This window comes from Pezoporus wallicus, unplaced genomic scaffold, assembly GCF_028554395.1.
Source record: "Pezoporus wallicus isolate ANWC-B61680 ecotype Strahan unplaced genomic scaffold, APGP_CSIRO_Pwel_v1 contig_7910, whole genome shotgun sequence".
Lineage (NCBI taxonomy): Eukaryota > Metazoa > Chordata > Aves > Psittaciformes > Psittacidae > Pezoporus > Pezoporus wallicus.
In genome coordinates, this window is record NW_026641702.1 from 402,987 (window position 1) to 421,890 (window position 18,904).

At 39.4% G+C, this 18,904-nt stretch overlaps 1 protein-coding gene across 2 annotated transcripts in view; it reads right to left on the minus strand.

The window, feature by feature from the left end:
• KIF26A (kinesin family member 26A) overlaps positions 1-18,904 on the minus strand; it is a 109,279-nt gene that overhangs the window by 14,786 nt on the left and 75,589 nt on the right. For both annotated transcript variants that reach the window (XM_057425000.1, XM_057424999.1), the window contains exons 6-11: positions 6,364-6,573; positions 4,263-4,356; positions 3,523-3,785; positions 3,088-3,271; positions 2,635-2,794; positions 399-561 (exon numbers count right to left, since the gene is read on the minus strand). In XM_057425000.1, the coding sequence (XP_057280983.1) occupies positions 399-561; positions 2,635-2,794; positions 3,088-3,271; positions 3,523-3,785; positions 4,263-4,356; positions 6,364-6,573 (1,074 nt within the window). The remainder of the gene's footprint in view (positions 1-398; positions 562-2,634; positions 2,795-3,087; positions 3,272-3,522; positions 3,786-4,262; positions 4,357-6,363; positions 6,574-18,904) is intronic.

Here is an 18,904-nt window from a genome sequence, read left to right on the forward strand (position 1 = left end):
ATAACAAGGTCATGCTGCATAGATTTTACTACATCAGGAGCAATACAATCATCACACCTTTTCAGATAATTTCCATTAAACATTATGCATTTTCTTTCTCCGCAAGAGTTTTCTATTCCTTCTTTATTATTCTTTAATTAATACAAATAGGAGCTTTTGAGATAGTTCCACATATAAGCAAAGAAAAAATACGTATTTGGAACAAAAAGAAAGGAATTTCAAGATTAAGGACTGGAGGTGGGATGATGGCCCAGTGCCAAGTCATTTGTCAGTTCATCTCCTGAGCTTTTATGCATTTTATACTATTTCTTACCGCTGAGAAATCCCATGTTCTCCCACCAAGAGTTTAGGAAAACTCATTTTCAAATGAATTAATTTCTGCATGTTTGTGAACCAACCTTAGACTTCTTCTTTCTCATTCGGTGGATCCGTGATGCAAGCTGAATGGTGGTGAGAGTTTCTGCATAATTGACTGGGGAGTCAGAAATATGCACAATCATAGTAGTTCTGCAGTTGATGTTCCCAAGTGATTCCCTCAGCAACATTGTCAACTTGTTGTCCCTGTGTAACAAATTAGAACACCAGGATGGCTTAAAGAAATAACTCTTTTTTTTCAGACTTTTACACCACAAGCTGTGCTTTCACTTTCATAGGATATATGCATGTATGGTACGTGCAGATAAGAAATACGCTCCTATTATTTGACCACACTTAAAATGTACAAAAGATACCAATATTTTAATTACTTATCTGCCTATGTATTTGCAGTATAACAAATTATTTTACTCTTTACTTGGACGACTGTAAAACAAATGATTGATAACTAGTTTAGTTATCTCAAGTTTAGCTCATATTACCTAAAAAGCTCATGAGCTTTTTAGCTGAGCAGACTTAACGCCTGGATAGCTAAGGTCATGAGCTCCATGCAAACAGTTTTGATAAGAACTAAAAAATAAGTCAGCAGAAATGGTAAGAAATTGCTAAACAAATATAACAATGTTAGATATCAGAAATACATTATTAGTGACACCCATCTAGTTTCCATTCTGCCTGTGGCTGTCTGCTCTGACATAGCAAATGGGAAGCAGAACTTCTCCCTGAAGGCTTTCCTGGTGATGAAAGTCCTCCACTATGGACAGCAAAGCTGACAAGATAGGTGACATTTTGTCTTCCACTGGGCTCCAAGACATCTCTCCCCAGTCCTCTCAGGAGGCTGCTTCCTATCGCCCCCCTGAGCTGGCCCAACACGTGGGAACTACCATCATGTCTACTCACTAAAGCATGGTAGGTGACAGTTGAGCATCTGCCCTTCCCTATTTTAACCCATCCATCCTCTACCCAAAAAATTGGAACTAGCCTGAGGAAAGTACTTTTCCTCCAAACACAGAAAGAAGAAACACCTGCTTGAGATGCAACACTACATATATCTGTGAAATGACATGTTTAGTAACATCAGCACAAGGGTATAATGCATGAAGATTAATTGCAAGCAGCAATTAAATTTAAGGACTGAAGGCCAAGTTCTGGTAAGGTTTTTACAATGTGTTGGTAAGGTTTTTACAATGTGGTGGTGTTTTTGAGCTGGGGTCCCCACAGGTGTGTTTGACACAATATTATTGTTAAGTACACTCCACAAAGGAACACAACTAAGTGTTTGCTTCTGATAAACAAATGTGCAACATAGTGGTCTTTTTTTTAACTGAAAAGATATATTCAAAAAGGCATGCAGAAATAATAACCTTTGATGACAACAGTTGATAAACTCTCTAGTATTTTCTGAAATTTCAATACAATTTTTAAATTTGGAAAAAGGAGAGAAGATCCTATTAAATTCTGATTAAATTGTTCACTAATGTCCAGCTGGCCGAGATCAGTCTAAATTCCAAAACCGGGGAACAAACAGGAGGTAGAAGAAACAAAACATTTTGGCCATCCTCCCCCATGTTTTTCAACAATCAAACCCTCCCTGATATTTGAGCAAATGTAAGCATATACCAACATACATATAATTTTTGGCCATGTAATTCAGAATTTCACATTGTTATGTGACATTTAAAATATTTTGTGTATATATATATATATACTTATATGCAGGTAGATGAATAGAAACATGTATCTATAATATAGAATTGACCTTCTAGCAGCTTTCTGGTCAAGTAAAGGGAGCCTACAAGAAAGCTGGAGAGGGACTTTTTACAAGGGTATGTAGGGATAGTACAAGAGGGAATGTCTTTAAGCTAACAGAGGGGAGATTTAGATTAGGTATTAGTAAAAAATCCTTCACTATGAGAGTGGCGAGACATTGGCACAGGTTGCCCAAAGAAGCTGTTGCTGCCCCATCCCTGGAAGTGTTCAAACCAGGTTGGATGGGGCTTAGGGAAAGCAGGTCTAGCGGAAAGCATAGCTGCCCATCTAGCGGAAGGTGTAGCTGCCCACAGCAGGGGCACTGGAACTAAATGATCTTTAAGGTCCCTTCCAAACAAAACCATTCTATGACCTTAAAAGACAACAGACTCCTCTCCAACAGAACTTGCTTTAACTTCATCTTAGGTAAAGAGTAAATTGTTGATGCAGTTCATTGCTAAGGTAACACCAGCCACAAATTTAAGATAATTCAGACAATAATTCACTTACTTATATGGCACATGCTTAGCACCATTAATTAAGGCCAAAATTACATTGCCCAGGGCAGAGAGAGACAGACACAGAGAGCCTCCTCCATCTCGGCTCTTGCTCAGCACTTTTTCACAGCTCCCTAGATCAATGAGATGCAAACGGCTGCGTCCTCCAGACACTTAAAAAAAAAAAAGGGTAGAAAAACAGTTGTACATCACGTTCCCTGCATGGACTCAATCCAAACTTGGTATTCAAAATGTATTCAAATGAGGAAAATAATGAATACAGCATGGGATAATGACCAAATTAAATATTAATAGAAAGGAAACCATATTTTAGCCACAGCTACCAAAGTTAAAGGTGACTTGTCTGGCTTAAGGATTCACTTCATTTTTTCTTTTTAAGTTTATTGCAAATTATTGTTTAAACTAACCCATTTGAAAACAAACAATATGGTAGTAAGATTCATACTTCCTCCTTTGCCACTCTTCTCCATGCGATACTGGTATATGTGAAGAGTAAAGAGCATATGTGAATTCCTTCTCTCTTCTTCTTCACATTCAGGTTTGCTGGTACTTCTAGCAGCAATTGCAGCATCAAGGAAAAAGGCAGCTTTCTCTGCTGTTGGGGCCCTTAGCTCACTTTGGTTTTGAAGCTTGAATACAAACAAGAAAATAATTAATTGGCATAGAGGCATCTTTTTTTATTATTTTTTTGCTGAATTGGCTAAATCTCTAGGGCAATAAAGGAAACAAATATGTACACCATGGGAGAAGGGCTTATAAATTAAAACCAATAGTATTTTTTTACTGTCTTAAAGTTGTCATAATTGTTGTCAGATAAAGGGAAATAGAAAGCAGAAGAAAGCCTGCCTCAGAAAAATCTATGTTGTGATATTCATTATACCTGGGTTCCACATATTGGATCTTCTCTCAGATAAACCCCGGGAGACTGGCCATCCTGAAGGCTGCCAGTGGCTACTTCAGCTAACAAATCCTTCAGGTTTTCATCTTTGCCACTGATCTCCACAGCAGATACTCTAATAGAGAATCGAGTCCCAGTTTTTTCTTTACGTTCATTGATTAATTTGAAGAGCCAAGAAATTGCACAGGGGATGATACCAAGGCTTTGAGTGGAGTTATCTTTCCCAATCATGGTAAAAGATTTTCCTAGAATTAAAAGACAAACATAAACTTAATTCACCTTTCTTCTACAAGACAGTATCTCTTCATATCACCACTGTACACTACATGCAATGCCATGTGTTGCACAGATAATGGGAAAGAACAGATGCAAAAATGCAAAATATTTAATTATTAATACATTGCTATTTATTCGATTATTTTTGCAATTTTTGTAACTCAGACCAACAACAAATTAATGGTAAAAACGTTTCTGATGTTTTGAGTTTCATCACAATGCACCTATGTAACTTGCTCTTGATTAAGCTAATCTGATGTTACATTTTACATTTTCAAATTAAAATTTACAATCACAGTATCGAAATAAACCATGATAAGTTTGCAAAACTAATTAAAAAGAAATTCTAATCTATTCATATACTCCAGGTTTATTGTTCCAGGAGCTGACAGCATGTAATTACCAAACTGACATAGTAATTAACTGTAACGAATTTGGGAGCTCACCAAGCTTGACATGACCAAAGCAAAATATGCAACCATCTGCACCATTCACAACAGACTGGATTACTTCTGCTACTGTTCCAGAGCATACCTCAGCCTGGAAGAAAGATTTGAGACGAATAAGTAAATGAGCATATACTGCTATAGTTTTTACTATTCTTCTGTAATGAAATGAATGACTCAATATTTTTGAGGCTCAATATTCTTCCCATTTTAATAGCATCAATCCTATTATTTTAGTAACTATGCTATCTTAAAAAATAATAAAATACGCTACCACAGCCTAAAACAGTTTTCAATTTTAGTAAACCAATTCTCTTGCAATACTGATTCTATGACTAATGTAGCAAACTGAATGCTATCCAACCAGGCTTCCTGCTGATATAATAGCTCAGCCAAGGCTATTCGGCAACGGCAGCAACTCCACTGAAATTAAGCTACTCAAGAGTGTTCACAGGAATTAAAAAGACATACATACTGGAGAAAATGCATTAATATCCCTGAATAAGATTTCATAGCACCACATTTTCCTCTTCCAGTGGAAATATCATCATCAAAAAGAGAACTTGCTAAAATATTTGAGTGTACTAAAACCAGTTTATCCACATCAAGGAAGGTTTCACATGTACAATAAGATGATCTATTAAGTACAACTGGGGAAGAGGAGATGGTTGGTGTAAATATATAACTACAGTGAAATTATAGGGCTGTGTTTACAGGTACATGGCAATAAGCTTGCTTCAAGTAATGACACCTGCACTAAAGTGGCTGCACTGGCCAATGTCACCCAGAAACACCAAAAACAGGCCACCCAACAGGCCAACCATTTGGTGTCCCAACAGGACACCAAATGTGTTAAAAGACCTGAAAGAGCCTAGCTCAAACCAGGGGTCAACAACGTTAAGGACTGGTGCCAAAACCAGCAAAGAAGCAGGCTGTGACCAGCCACTTTGTAGCAGCGCTGGCAACATAAGTAATAGAAAGCCACTTCAGTTCTGGACTAACATTGAGATAACTGTTGCATATTTCTGCGCAAAGACACCATTTGAGCTTATGCAAGATATTAAAAACAGCTTCCTGATGTGGCTACCATTGCTTTAGTCACTGATGTACGTGGGAGGTTATCCTCTATCTTTAGTGCTTGGCTAAAACTTGGATCTAATAGGTATTTTCGTATCCCTAGTTTGGGACCCAAAACCTAAAACAGAATCCTAGGAAAAGATCTGAGAGTGGGATTCAGAACTAGGTCTTACCATGTTTTCTTGACATTAACATACCATTTTCATTTTGGATTTTTGTGGTGTATTCTTCACCCTATTTTTTTCCCAGCAGTTCAAACTTGGAGTAGTTCCCCATACACTCCTGAATTTCTTGTTCTTTCTAAAGCTGTTCTGGGATTTTTCTTCTGAACTGAAGATTTTTCCCAGGAGGAAATTTCAGGTGTCCATGAGTACAATTTCACTGAATATAGTGCAGCCCACAATCCTCTCAAGTACCAGCCATCCCATCTGTGTATCAGATTCTATGTCTGGGGCTATTACGGTACAAATACACCATTTTGCAGGCCAAAGAAAGGCATACACCATCAGCAGCATAACCATCAAGATAAAATAATCAGTCAAACAGTACAAACTGTACTGGCAAAGAAAATATAAAAGCTCCCTAACTGTTTCAGTTATAGCAATCCCACAGGGTTAGTTCAATCTCTTCTCCTAACAGCAGCATTTAGTTTAATGTTAAGCACATGTTCATTTGCCATTGAAAGCAGCGGGAAAGGACTATTTCAGTGACACCAAATGTGTTAAAACCTAACCGGATGGAAAACTGAACTTCAAATTGGCTGTATGTCTCTCTCTAACAAGAGGAATGCAGAAGATAACTTAGCCAGCAAATCCATCTCCCCAGCTATTATTCCTTAATTTTACATATCTACTAAACTGAAAATGTTAGAATTTACCCACATGTCTGTTAATTACCATGGTTTTTTTCCAGGCATTAAGGCAACTCATTTAAATAAAATTTCCCAGAAACAGAAAGAACTCTTCCAGCAGCCAAATGCAGTAGCCATGAGAAGATGGGAGGTTCATGCAAGTGACTCCAGTACCTGCGAAGCATCCTGGGGGAAAACCGCATCAAAGGCAAACATCTTTGGGACAGCAACAACGCCTCTTCTATGACCTGCATTGGAGGGCCCACTTGCTGATGGATCATAAAATGTGATTTGCTTTTTTCGTGGGTCTACCTTTAGGAAGGACATGGATTCAGATGTTTCATGTGCTCCTTGAGAGGGACAAATCCTTACCATCACTTTCACCTGCAAGAATTCGGAAAAAAACAACTTGAGTTCCCAGCTACAGATAAATGAATGCAAAGCATTCCTCACAAGCCCACTCCCCTTCCCATGACATGTTCATTTGTAATATTTAGGTGTGTCAGCATAACCGTGGGATAAAACCAGAGCCAGATTTTCCAGCCTGGTTTCCACCCTGGTGTCTTCACTGAACTAGCTTTTAAAAGGTGCACTTTGTCCCTTCAATTGACTTCATTTCAGTTTTATGATTGCAATTTGCAAATGTCTGGTCTGCAGGTCTGCAGTGGGCACAATCCACTGTAGGTGTAATACCATGCCTAAAGAAAAGAGAACTCTAGCCTTCTACCTTTCAAGTACTGTGTGACTGAAAGCACAAACTGATCCACTCTGAAAATCAGTCTGAATTACACAAGGCTCAGACAGCTAGTGCATTCAAACTGAACTAAATCTAGAAACTTTCAATTACTTGTTCACATTCTTCTAATAAAAGATACTTTTCTTATAACTTTCTCAGTAGACTTTATGCTATAGGCTCTTGGGTTGTTAGTTGCATATTTAATGAGAAATATGGGAAGAAATAAAAAACAAACAAAAGTCAAAAACCTTGAAAAGAAACAAATCATACAGTACGTTTCTATTGCAACACTGTAAATGCTATTTCCCACACATGGCATTTTAAGACAGCCTTTTTAGAGAGGTCAGACATGTTAGCTGTGCTTTCCGAAGCAGTTTATGGGAACCAAGTGACTGTATCTCATGAAGCTTCAGTAAAGGCTGCACACCCACTTCTTTTAAGCTTCCTGGAAATCAACTCTTACTCTGACAAACTGTGAAATACTGCCTCACACCCACTTACAACCCTTTATCCTTATGAAATGTTTCCAGGCCAGAACCAGCATGTTTTATACACCTTGGACTGAATAAATGACTATTACAGGTGCAACTTTAACTCTGCACTGCCCAGCAGATCAAATATAAGAAAAATCTTCAGACAGAGTGACTTTCCATGGTCCATCTAAATGTTTCAGTAATAAGCTGAGCAACAATATTATCTCCTTGTCCAACTACTTTCACAGCACCGTGTTAACCATGGAGTTTCACTAGGTGAAGAGCCTGCACAGCTGTAATACACTACAGCCAGCTCAGCTGGAGCAATTTTCACTGGTACTCTCCACAGCACCCATCAAGAAGCTTCATCTTCTACAGTGCTACTACTGACCAACAAACACTCCTTTTACAGCACTTGGACCTGATTTAGGAGTGACAGATAGCAACCCCACTGCTGCAAATCTAGCAGGTGAATTCTCCAAACACAGAGAACAGTCACTAGCTGATGAGTCAGAACTCAGCACTGGTGATGCTGTACCTCAAATACTGTGTTCAGTTTTGGGCTTCTCAATACAAGGAAGACATTGAGCTGCTGGAGCATGTCCGAAGAAGGGCAACAAAGCTACTGAAGCGTCTAGAGCACAAGTTTTGTGAGGAGCAGCTGAGGAGCATAGACTTCTTTATCCTGAAGAAAAGGAGGCTCAGGGGGGACCTTATCACTCTCTACACCTACCTGAAAGGAGGTTGTAGCGAGTTTCTTCTCCCAAGCAACAAGCAATAATAGCAGACTGATGGATAGGGGCAGTTGACATCACCTACCCAGACTTGTGCAAAGCATTCGACACTGTCCCACACAACATCCTTGTCTCTAAACTGGAGGAACATAAATTTGATGGATGGACCACCTGGTGGATACAGAATTGGCTGGATGGCCACCTGCATATAGTTGCAGTTAACTGCTCAGTGTCCAGCTGGAGACGGGTAATGAGTGATGTTCATCAGGGGTGGGTATTGGGACCGATCCCAGTCAGTATATTTTCAGTGACATGGACAGTGGGATGGCGTACACTCTCAGCAAGTTTGCTGGTGATACTAAATTATGTGGTTAGGTTGACATACTGGAGGGAAGAGATGCCATCCAGAGGAACCTTGACAGACTTGAGAGGTGGGCTAATGCCAACCACAAGAAGTTCAAGAAAGCCAAGTGCAAGGTCCTACACCTGGGTCAGGGCAGTCACAGGCACAGCTACAGGTTGCACAAATAAGCGATCCAGAGCAGCCCTGTGGAGAAGGACTTGGGGGTGTTGGTCGATGAGAAAAGGAACATGAGCCGGCAGTGTGCGCTCGCAGCCCAGAAAGCCAACCGTATCCTGGATGCATCAAAAGGAGCGTGACCAGCAGGTCGAAGGAGGTGACCCTGCCCCTTTACTCTCATGAAACCCCATTTGGAGTATTGTGTGCAGTTCTGGTGTCCTCAACATAAGAACGACATGGAGCTGTTGGAGCAAGTCCAGAGGAGGGCCACGAGGATGATCGGGGGCTGAAGAATCTCCCATATGAAGACAGCCTGAAAAAGTTGGGGCTGTTCAGCCTGGAGAACAGAAGCTGCATGATGACCTCATAGCAGCCATCCAATATCTGAAGGTGACTATAAGGATACTGTAGTAGGACTCTTCATCAGGGACTGTAGTGATAGGACAAGAGGTAATGGTTTGAAACTTAAACAGGGGAACTTCAGGTTAGATATAAGGAAGAAGTTCTTTACTGTGAGGGTGATGTGGCACTGAAACAGTTTGCCCAAAGAAGTGGCAAATGCTCCATCCCTGGCAGTGTCCAAGGCTAGGTTGGACAGAGCCTTGGTCTAGGTTGAGGTGTCCTTGCTCATGGCATGGGGGTTGGAACTAAATGATTTTAAGGTCCTTTCCAACCCTAGTTATCCTATGATTCTACAGTCCTTTCTGCCGGGGGAGGTTTGGATTGGATATTAGGAAATATTTCTTCACCGCAAGGTTTGTCAAGCATTGGAACAGGCTGCCCAGGGAAGCCCTGGAGGTATTAAAAGGATGTGTAAATGTTGTGCTTAGGGACATGGTTTAGTGGTGAATGTGGCAGTGCTGGGTTAACAGCTGGTCTCATCTTAAAGGTCATTTCTGACCTAATCTATTCTATGATTCTATGAGTCAGGGCTTTCTCTAGCCCTGAGCTGGATATAACCCAGGTTATATTCCGGGCTGGAAAATATGCATCTCTGATAAAGAATGGTCCTCCCCATTCAGCAATCTTTTGTAATCTGCCAGAACTCTTGACTTCTACTTAATATGTTCCACGAACATTATGTCATTAAAATGGCGTGCATTTATTACACTGACACATTCTTTGTATCATTAAAAAAAAAAAAGCACTTTGCAGTCAGCACTTCCCCATCACTCCTGTATCCAGAGAAATAATGGCAAAGGAAGAACTAAAGCTGCAAAACTACTTTAGCAAAGCACAACACGGGAAACTGCAGGCACAAAGAGCAGAGCAGGCTGAGCCACCCTGCCCTTCACACCAGACAAGAAGAAAAGGTGATGGCATACGCACCAGCACTCAGTGGTACAGTGAAACACAGTGCCCAAGCCAGAATGAGCCACAGCAAATGGGTGGGTACAGCAGTAAGCATCAGGCTGAACTGTCCCTTTATCAGCTAGGAAGGGTGGGTAATTTGAAGATTTTGTTCAGCTCCTCAACTGTTTCATTTTTTTCAGCTCCTTCTTTCAAGAGGGGCTAAGCAGCACACAAACATCCCTGAGCAATTATTCTAGCATCTTCACAGAAAATATTTTCCACAGAGTGGCTATGAAAGCTTTTCCCCAACATTTTTTCCAAACAAAGAGGTTAAAAAACAACCGGTCCTTCCAGTATATACTACAGGAGGCTCCATCAAACGTAGCAGCAAATTCTTACACCTTTTGACTCAAGCAGTCCTCCGATTTCACCATTTTTTCCTTCCCCTTTTATAGTGATACGAATATGAAAATATAGTCCCAGAAAATAAGCAAACCTTAGAATAAATGAAACAGCTGCTTCAAAAGAAACAGCTGCTTCAAAAGAAACAGCTGCTTCAAAAGAAACAGCTGCTTCAAAAGCAGAGCGCATCAGAGGTGACACACTCAAGGCTGTTTCTCCACAAAAGCTCCATGAAGACAGCTTTGTGTATTAGCCTGCTAGCTCAACCTTGACATGCTACCAAGGTGCTCAGAAAAATAACCTCCCTTGAGGAAAAAAAAAACCCAAAACCTAAATATACAAGTACAAATACCCACTTCAGGGTCACTTGATTAAAATGAATTTTAAAATACATGCTGTTTTCAAAGCACTTCTCTAAACAGGCCTGGCTGTTCTCTCTTCCACCTATTATTAGGTTAGAGCAGCCAGCACTTCGATAAGAGGAAAATTGGTTTGCTCCTGACCTGAACTGCAAGTTACCTCCATCAGAGCGTTGCTCCCGCTATACAAAGATAGCTTTGCCCCCAGAAAAACCTTGTGTGCCAAATGAGCTTTTTGAGACCACCTCTCTGAAGCAGAAAGATCGTAAAATAGCTTCCCCTAACGGATCAGATCCCAGACTTAACAGGCTTCAAGGGTCACCTTCATTTTTACAGTGGAAGCCAGTTTTTGAGACAAATAGGAGGGAGAAGAGAAAAGCAGCTTAAGGGAGTTCCTCTTTTTGTGTTTTCTATATAAAAGCTGATTTGCAAAGTAGAAAACCACTGATTTTAAATTTAGTTTCTGTGCCCACTAAATATATCTGTAAGTGATGCCTACCAGAAATCGTAGTGTTATAATGTGTCGCACTTATTCATAGTGCTGGGCCATACTCTCTGACTTCACTGGAAATGAAGCAGAAAATCTCATGAAAGTACCACAAAGCACAAAGATTACCTAAACATATCCCTTCACAAGAGCAAAATCTAAGTGCAGACAGATCTTGGGTGCATGCTCATGGTTCTAAGTATATAAAGAAAGGTTCGGTGTTATACTGTTTATTCTTCTAACACTTCTTTACCTCCAGTGTTTCAGGACCAGTCTTAAGTGACAGGTTTATATTCTCAGCTCTGAAGCTGATCCCAGTATTATTCTGGGATGAGTACTGCAGAAAAAGCAGTATACTATAGAGCCAGCATGGTTCCTGCCTTAAGGATCAATTTACCTCATCTTCTGAGTCTCTTTATCTAGTTCTCATACAAAAGGCATACTCACCTATAGAGACTGCAAGATGCAGTGCAGGAAATCATCCAGACACAAGGGCCTGCAGAAAGGGGGGGATTCAAGAAAATTGAGAACCTGTAAACCTTAAAAGTAACTTTGGCCTGTAACTAGGGAGCAACACAGCAATACCTACACTGCACTCTAAAGCTTCTAGTTGCTCATGGAAATGAATTACTAGAACTAAGTGCAATAACATTAATTTCAGAGCCACCCAGCATCACACCCTCTGTGGGCACTTCAACAATATGGCCAGGCTTCTGGTAGTCAGTTCCCACTGCAGTGGTACCAGCTACTAGTGGCACTTGTACAAAACAAGAGAAGGAATTCAGAGGAGAATGAATGAAGAAATGGAAGAATAAGAGAGGTCTGAAAGACTAAGAACAGACTGGGGGGAGGGGAGAAGAGAGCTGAAAGTGCACTAGGAAGAAGGGGCACAAAAAAACGAAGGCAATACGTATTTGGTGATTCCAGAAAACTCATCTCGGGCTCAGGGAATCTCCATCGTGACCACTTTTAGACTCCTTAAGGACAGCTAAAGTGGCACATCCATCCTGTGGTGGGGTGACCCTTCCTGTTAGAACTGGGGAATTTTTAGTAAATTCTTCCCCCCTACTCCCTTTGTATATTTCTTATTTAATGTCACAGAAAGATGCAGAGTAAGAAAAAGAATTACAAGTGGAAGTTTATCATTATCAAGAATACAAGGATTTGTACATAGACTCTCATACAGACATTGAATATTGCATAAAGGCTCCATTTCAATTAGGATGTTGATAGAAAAAGAGGACAGATTTGCATTTGAGTTCAATTTCTGCAAATAAAAATAAAAGAAACACAAACATCACAATACTTTCACATCTTTAACATTTTTCTCAGTGCCTGTAGACAGCCTAAATCATGCAGAACTCTGAAGTACCGCATTAATTAACTAACTCTAATCTGGTGGGTTTTGTACACCAGAGGTTAACACACTACTGCAGAACTTTCCAAATTCATGTTTCTGGAGGAACCAGGAGGTCATCAGAATTGCTGAAGGAAACCTGATTAAAATCAAAAACGTTCGGGAAAAGACATCCTTAATATGCCATTAAAAAGGTAAAGAATTTAAATAAACAAAAAAGTACATAATTTGGAAGAGTCCTAGAAATGGGTGGCAGAAGGTTAGAGGCCCATGCACCCAGCACTACAATGAGTGTAATTTTAATTTTCACTGGTAAGACTTGGAGAAGGACTTGATAGTAATCAAGTAATATATCTGCAAGTTAGAATTCATTTGCTCCAGCTATGTAATGGCAAAGCCAGTGGACAGAAGCTGAAGCATAAAAGCAAAAATCATACCACAGTTCTATGCATACAAAGCGAGAAAAAGGGCAGACTTCTGAAAAACATAAGAAGGTTAAAAAAAAAAAATAAATACCCAAACAAATGCCCTGTGAGGAGGACAATGGCTATGTGGATGACTCTGGGGCTAAACCCCATAGTTTTAAAAGCATCTGATGAGATCATTATAGAATCACAGATCACAGATCCATATATCAGTAATTTCATTGAGCCCTGAACCAAAACTCCAACCCCTGACATCTTTCACCTTTATGAAAGCCAAATCTAGATGCATATTTAACAAATCTGACTTAAACACTGAAATATATCAGAACCTGAGTGATGTCCATCCTGCCTGGTAACAGCCCGTCCTCCTCTTGCAGCCCTTCTCTTCCACTGCTACTGTCTACCCCATTCCACACCTAAGTATCACAAGGAGAGACCTTCACCCAGTTGCCACATGGCAGTCACTGTTCCCATGCTGTGACCATATCCAGTAGTGCCAGCCCCACATGCCCCCCCTTCATGGGGAATCATGATTTCCAAACACACACAACTTGCATACTGAACCAGCTGGAGCTCAGAAGAACATGACAGGGGAGTCACAGCAACCAAAATAGCTGACTTAGCTTCAAGACTGGCCAAAATAGTGCAGAACATCAAGCATACGTAAGTGCCAGAAAGCAGGAAATAGTAAGAGGCAGACCAAAAACTGTGAAACCCAAATTTCAAAGCAACTTTCTGACAGCAAGAAATGAATGTGAGACTGATGGCCAGGGACATGCTAGCAGTTTTGTCTAATACAGCCCATATATTTTGCATATGCTGAATTGAATGAAGCTTTGGCAAAGCCATGTGTCAGTGAACACAAAACTCCTCTAAGACCAGGGAGGTATGCATCATCCCAGAAGAAATCATGTCTAAGGCTGAGTTTGTAGAGAAAAGAGCAAGTGATAACAGAGAGAATGACACAATCCTACACAGTTTTAGACAGAAACAGCTGGGAGACTGAGACAGGTTCACATTGATTACTACCCCATAATCAAAAGAGACAGAAGGGCTATCAATTCTAAGATCAGAGAAAGAGGAAGGACTGTCTCATGCTTAAACAACCAGATGATTTGAATTCTGTTCCCAAGATTATCACAGACCTCTATGACATGTTTTAGACAACAAATTCAAAAAATACTATATATATATATATATATATATCTATCTCAGAAAGCTGGTAATTTATCTCGCAGTAGAGTGAAGGGTGCCAAATACTATGCAGTTCAATTTGGGGCAGACATGTAGACAGAGAAGGCTTCTCTAATTCATTAAGTAATGACTAGACTCCACAGCATTTTGAATGCTGAGGAAATTAAGACCCTGACCCAGCCACGTATGCTAGCACAGGCATAACTGTAACATATGGTACCTCCTTTGAAATCAATGGAAGTGCAGTGTTCATGTGTTTACAGTGATGCTTTGTTAGCATGTGATGCTTATATAGTTGTCAAGTTTCAAATTAGAATGAGAAGGAAAAAATAGAAGAAATGAATTAAAATGCTTGTAAAATTTTAAAAACGTGCTCAAGCCTTTTTTACCAAAATAAACTCTGACTTTGGCTTTGGCAAAGTGCTGGGACTACACTGGAATCCATTTTAAAAATGCTGCTCATATTCTATGTTACTGAAGTATCATAATCCCTAAATGAACAAGCAATTTGGTCTTTAGCAATAAATGCCATTATACCAAATTTGAACAGGCACTAAATATTCCCTGGAAACTCACATCTTTGACAGGCATCATGCAGCCAGGAAGTTAATTTTGTCCAATGTTCACAAAATGGCGTATAACAGCAGGTTAATTAAATAACTATGTTTACACACCCACCATTCTGAATTACGATTTCTCAGCAAGAAATTATAACAAATTCACATTCACTTGAATAAAGATCATTTTCCAATGAAATCACTTATTTTTCAACTACAGTGTAAATCAAATTACGAAAGTCCTAGTTCAGAGCCAATATTTTTCATGGATTTAATTGTAACTGACAGATATATAACCCTTGCTAAATTCGTTTATTGTGGGTAGTTCTTAGAAGCCTTTCATATACTGCCACTACCAATGGCTGGCAAATTTACATGCAAAATTGCCATGCTAGCATAGACCATCTAGCTCCCCTGGGAGAACCTAAGGAAAAGAAAAACAAAAAAAAAACCAACCACTTTTGTAGTGTACTCTATTATAGAAGAATTGATCTCTGCTCCCAGGAGACATGACGAAACTACTTTATTTTTCAATGTGAAAACAAAGTAGAAGAATTTATATACTTTTATCTAATTTTCCCACATTTCTGTGGAAGTGATTCAAGGCATTTTGGCAGGGATGTATATACCTTGGATGATACAGGACTACATATATCGATAGAAGAGTACTTAGTATGTATGATACATGATATACACCAGAAATAACACTCTAGTCATTAGGAAACAAGCAGCAATAAAGATGACAAAATTAAGTACCTATTTGTTATCCACCATCAAACCATCATAAGAAATAGTGAATGGAACACACAGCACACTTCAGAAAACCCTGCATAATCAGTAAATCATATTAGCAGTACCTTAGCTATGGCATGGTAAAGCAGAAATGAAAGTAAATGTCTAAAATACGTAAATGGAGACCACTATACATGTACCTGTCCAAGAAACATGTCTGACAATTCAGGTTCTTTTTAAATGCTTCACATCAATTGACTCACATAGGAGGGTGCTGTCATTCTAACATAAAAAATTGACAGGATCCTTGGAAGAGACAAGCACTTAAAGTCGCTGCTGTAAGTGATGCAGTATTATAAAGAATGAGCTCAATAGAACCCCAGAAAAAAAAAAAAAAAAAAATTTTGCATGAAAAAGGCTTCCTACCATGCTAAAGAAAAATAGCAAATTAGAATGCTACACAGCAGCCACTGTAAAAAGGATGTCTTTTTTAATACCACGATATGATAAATTACCTTAAGTAGCACATTAATGTCAGAAATCGAGCATAATCTAACTTCTTAACAGTGACAGTATTAAATGGCTTTCAGACATCTTTCCTACTATTCTGACATTAAATTTAATAACACCCAGAGAGACCACAAAAATTATTCGGTTACAAGAATCATACTGTACTGGATCATTGCTTTTTAAGTGGGATTCAACTAAATGATTTGGACTCTGATGGTTTTGACACATCCAAGACAAAGGTATGAAATTTGCTACGTAACATTTACCAGTAGTGAGTAAAACTCCTTTTGGTATCCAGTTTGCATTGGTAGTGGGATTTTCCTTTGTATGGGAGTTTGATTATTGCTGATTATATGAAACACCAGTCCCAGACAGACCTACAGTTTCAAATCATTATTAGAAAAAAAAAAAACCACGCAAAAAAGCCCAACCCAAAACACACCTTCTTCATATTCCTGAATATTGACAAACCCTGTAAGCAGCTGTGAAAATGTGTAACATTTTGCACTCTTAGTAAAGAAAATTAGGTAAAAGGTTTAATTAAATAATTGTATCATAGGACAAGTCCACACACTCCTGCTGAAATCATTGTAAGGTGAAATTAGTATTTGTGAAACGTGAAAGAAATTCGTAAGGCATTTATTTCCCACCTTCCAAAAAAGTACTTAAAACAATGAGATACTATACATAGAAACTGCAAAAGATATATAGAGGCTATCTGCTTTAGTAAGTCTCTAACAACAATGCATTCAACCATAAAGTTATATAGCAAATTCACCACAGCAGAACTGTACGATATACATGGAGATGATGATGTGAGATAAAGAACAATTTTAGATCTTGAGCTCAAAGAATCAATAACTGAGTTCAAGTGCAAGAACTCACCATCACGACCTTTTCACATTCCTGTCTCCTCCAGCAGTTCTCACAATGCATACTTACTAGCTTTGCTACAGCTACACAGCTTACAAAAACCAAGAATTTAATTCCCTTCCCTTCCCCAAATGTCCCAAAAGCTCCTAAGTTCAAGAAAATATCCCACAGCCAGTGATGGGACCTGTACAATTCTAAGCACCACAGAAACACCCCACATAGTCCTGATGTTGCCTATGCTCAATTCAATCAGTTCCTCAGATTCAACTGTCCCTTCACCGAACTCAGAATAACTCTTATTCATGTGTTTAACATAGAAACCAATGAAAAGGACTTAATGCATGGAGAAGCTCTCCACTGAACTGCTGCTTTGGCCAAAGCAAGTTTTTCTGATGGGATAAACCAACAGTCATGGGAAAGCAACTCTTAAAGTGCATATCAAATAAGGAAGGCAAAAGTTCATACACAGATGTTAAATTGTTTGATGAAGTCTTTTTTCTAAAGGTTTAGGTTTACTGGGGTCCAGGTCTGTACCAGTAGCAAAACACACACTGCTGCTGCTTCGGCATGCTGAGGTCTTGGGATGCAGCCCTCCCCTCGCTGAGTCAGAGCAATAGCTCCCCTCTGACAAGGGAATTTAGAGATAAATACATGGGGGAAGAGAGAAAATCTTTACATTTCTCTGGTTGTTACCAGCCTCTATTAAACGTATTACCTCAAGGAAGAAGGCCAGTAAACAAAAAAAACATCAGTGACTGTTATGTAAGCATTATGAGCCTGATAAGAAACATGTATTTATACCACATACTGTCAGAGACTCCCTAAAACTAAAGATGCTTAATCTTCTTGCTTCCTGAAATGTCGATAAAGCATTTCTTTAGAAACTCAGACTCATGATAACAAACCTAATGCTGTAGCTTCCACAGTGACTGGTAAAATGGGTTACGGTCATGCCTGATTTCCTTACAGCTTATCTTTCGTGCATGCATAGTTAGAGCTCTTTTTCTTATGTACATTACCTTGTGTTAATCAATATGAAAGTTCATTGGCCTCTTTATTCAATCAATAATTTCAGTGTCATGACATCTTTTTCCAAGTATTCATAGTCAGTTTTAGCTTTGGCTGCTTTGAATACGCAGCTTCACCTCCTCCAAACCATTTAGGAAGACACGGAATGGCATGGACCTCCATATGACACCACCGGTAACTTTGCTCTAGTATGAAATCTGCCCTTATGTTTCCTACCAGTTATTAAACCATTAGAGAATACATGACATTTTAGGGATTTTTGAGAAACCTAGGTCAGGGCACTTGTCAAAAGATTTTTCAAAATCCAAATACATTCGATCAACCAGACCGACCCTAGTAAAATGCTTGCTGACTCCTTCACAGAATGCTAACCTTTGTGTTCCACCTGTAAAAGCTTCATCAACTGATCTTTACTATATCACATTAATCCCTGCCTGTTAATTTCTATCTTTATTATTGTTTCAACCACTTTGTCTTGTTGTCTGGTCTGAAAGTCAGTCTTAAGACACTGTAATTCCAGATTCCCTCTGAAATCTTTCAATGTATTGAATACCAATTAAAAGACAACCTTAAGCATCGGGGGGGGAGGGGGATGTTAAGAATTATCATTGCAGGGGAAATACAGAAAGCCAGTCATATTGGAATGTTTCAACATGTACATTGTTTCAAGCTTTCAGCAGATTTTCAAATGATTTAAAACTTTCTAAACTATCAACCTCTGCTGAGAATATGGGCTGGTCCTCAATGGGTCATTCTCAGCTTAGTAAAGTGGTTAGGTGGGAATTAAGCACTGTTAAATTCTTACATGTACAGCAGAAACCAGAAAAGAACAAGTCCTCCACATCATAACTAACCATGAAAGACAGCAGCAAGCCAGGAGGTGAGGGAGGAGAAAGCTGCCCCACCAGCTGCTTAACCCACTGTAACCACACAGTAATAACAGGGCAAGAAATTCCACTGGCCCAGGAATGATCACACAAACCAATGACAGCACCACCCACAGATGCAGTAAGAAAAAGTGACTCCAGAGTCCA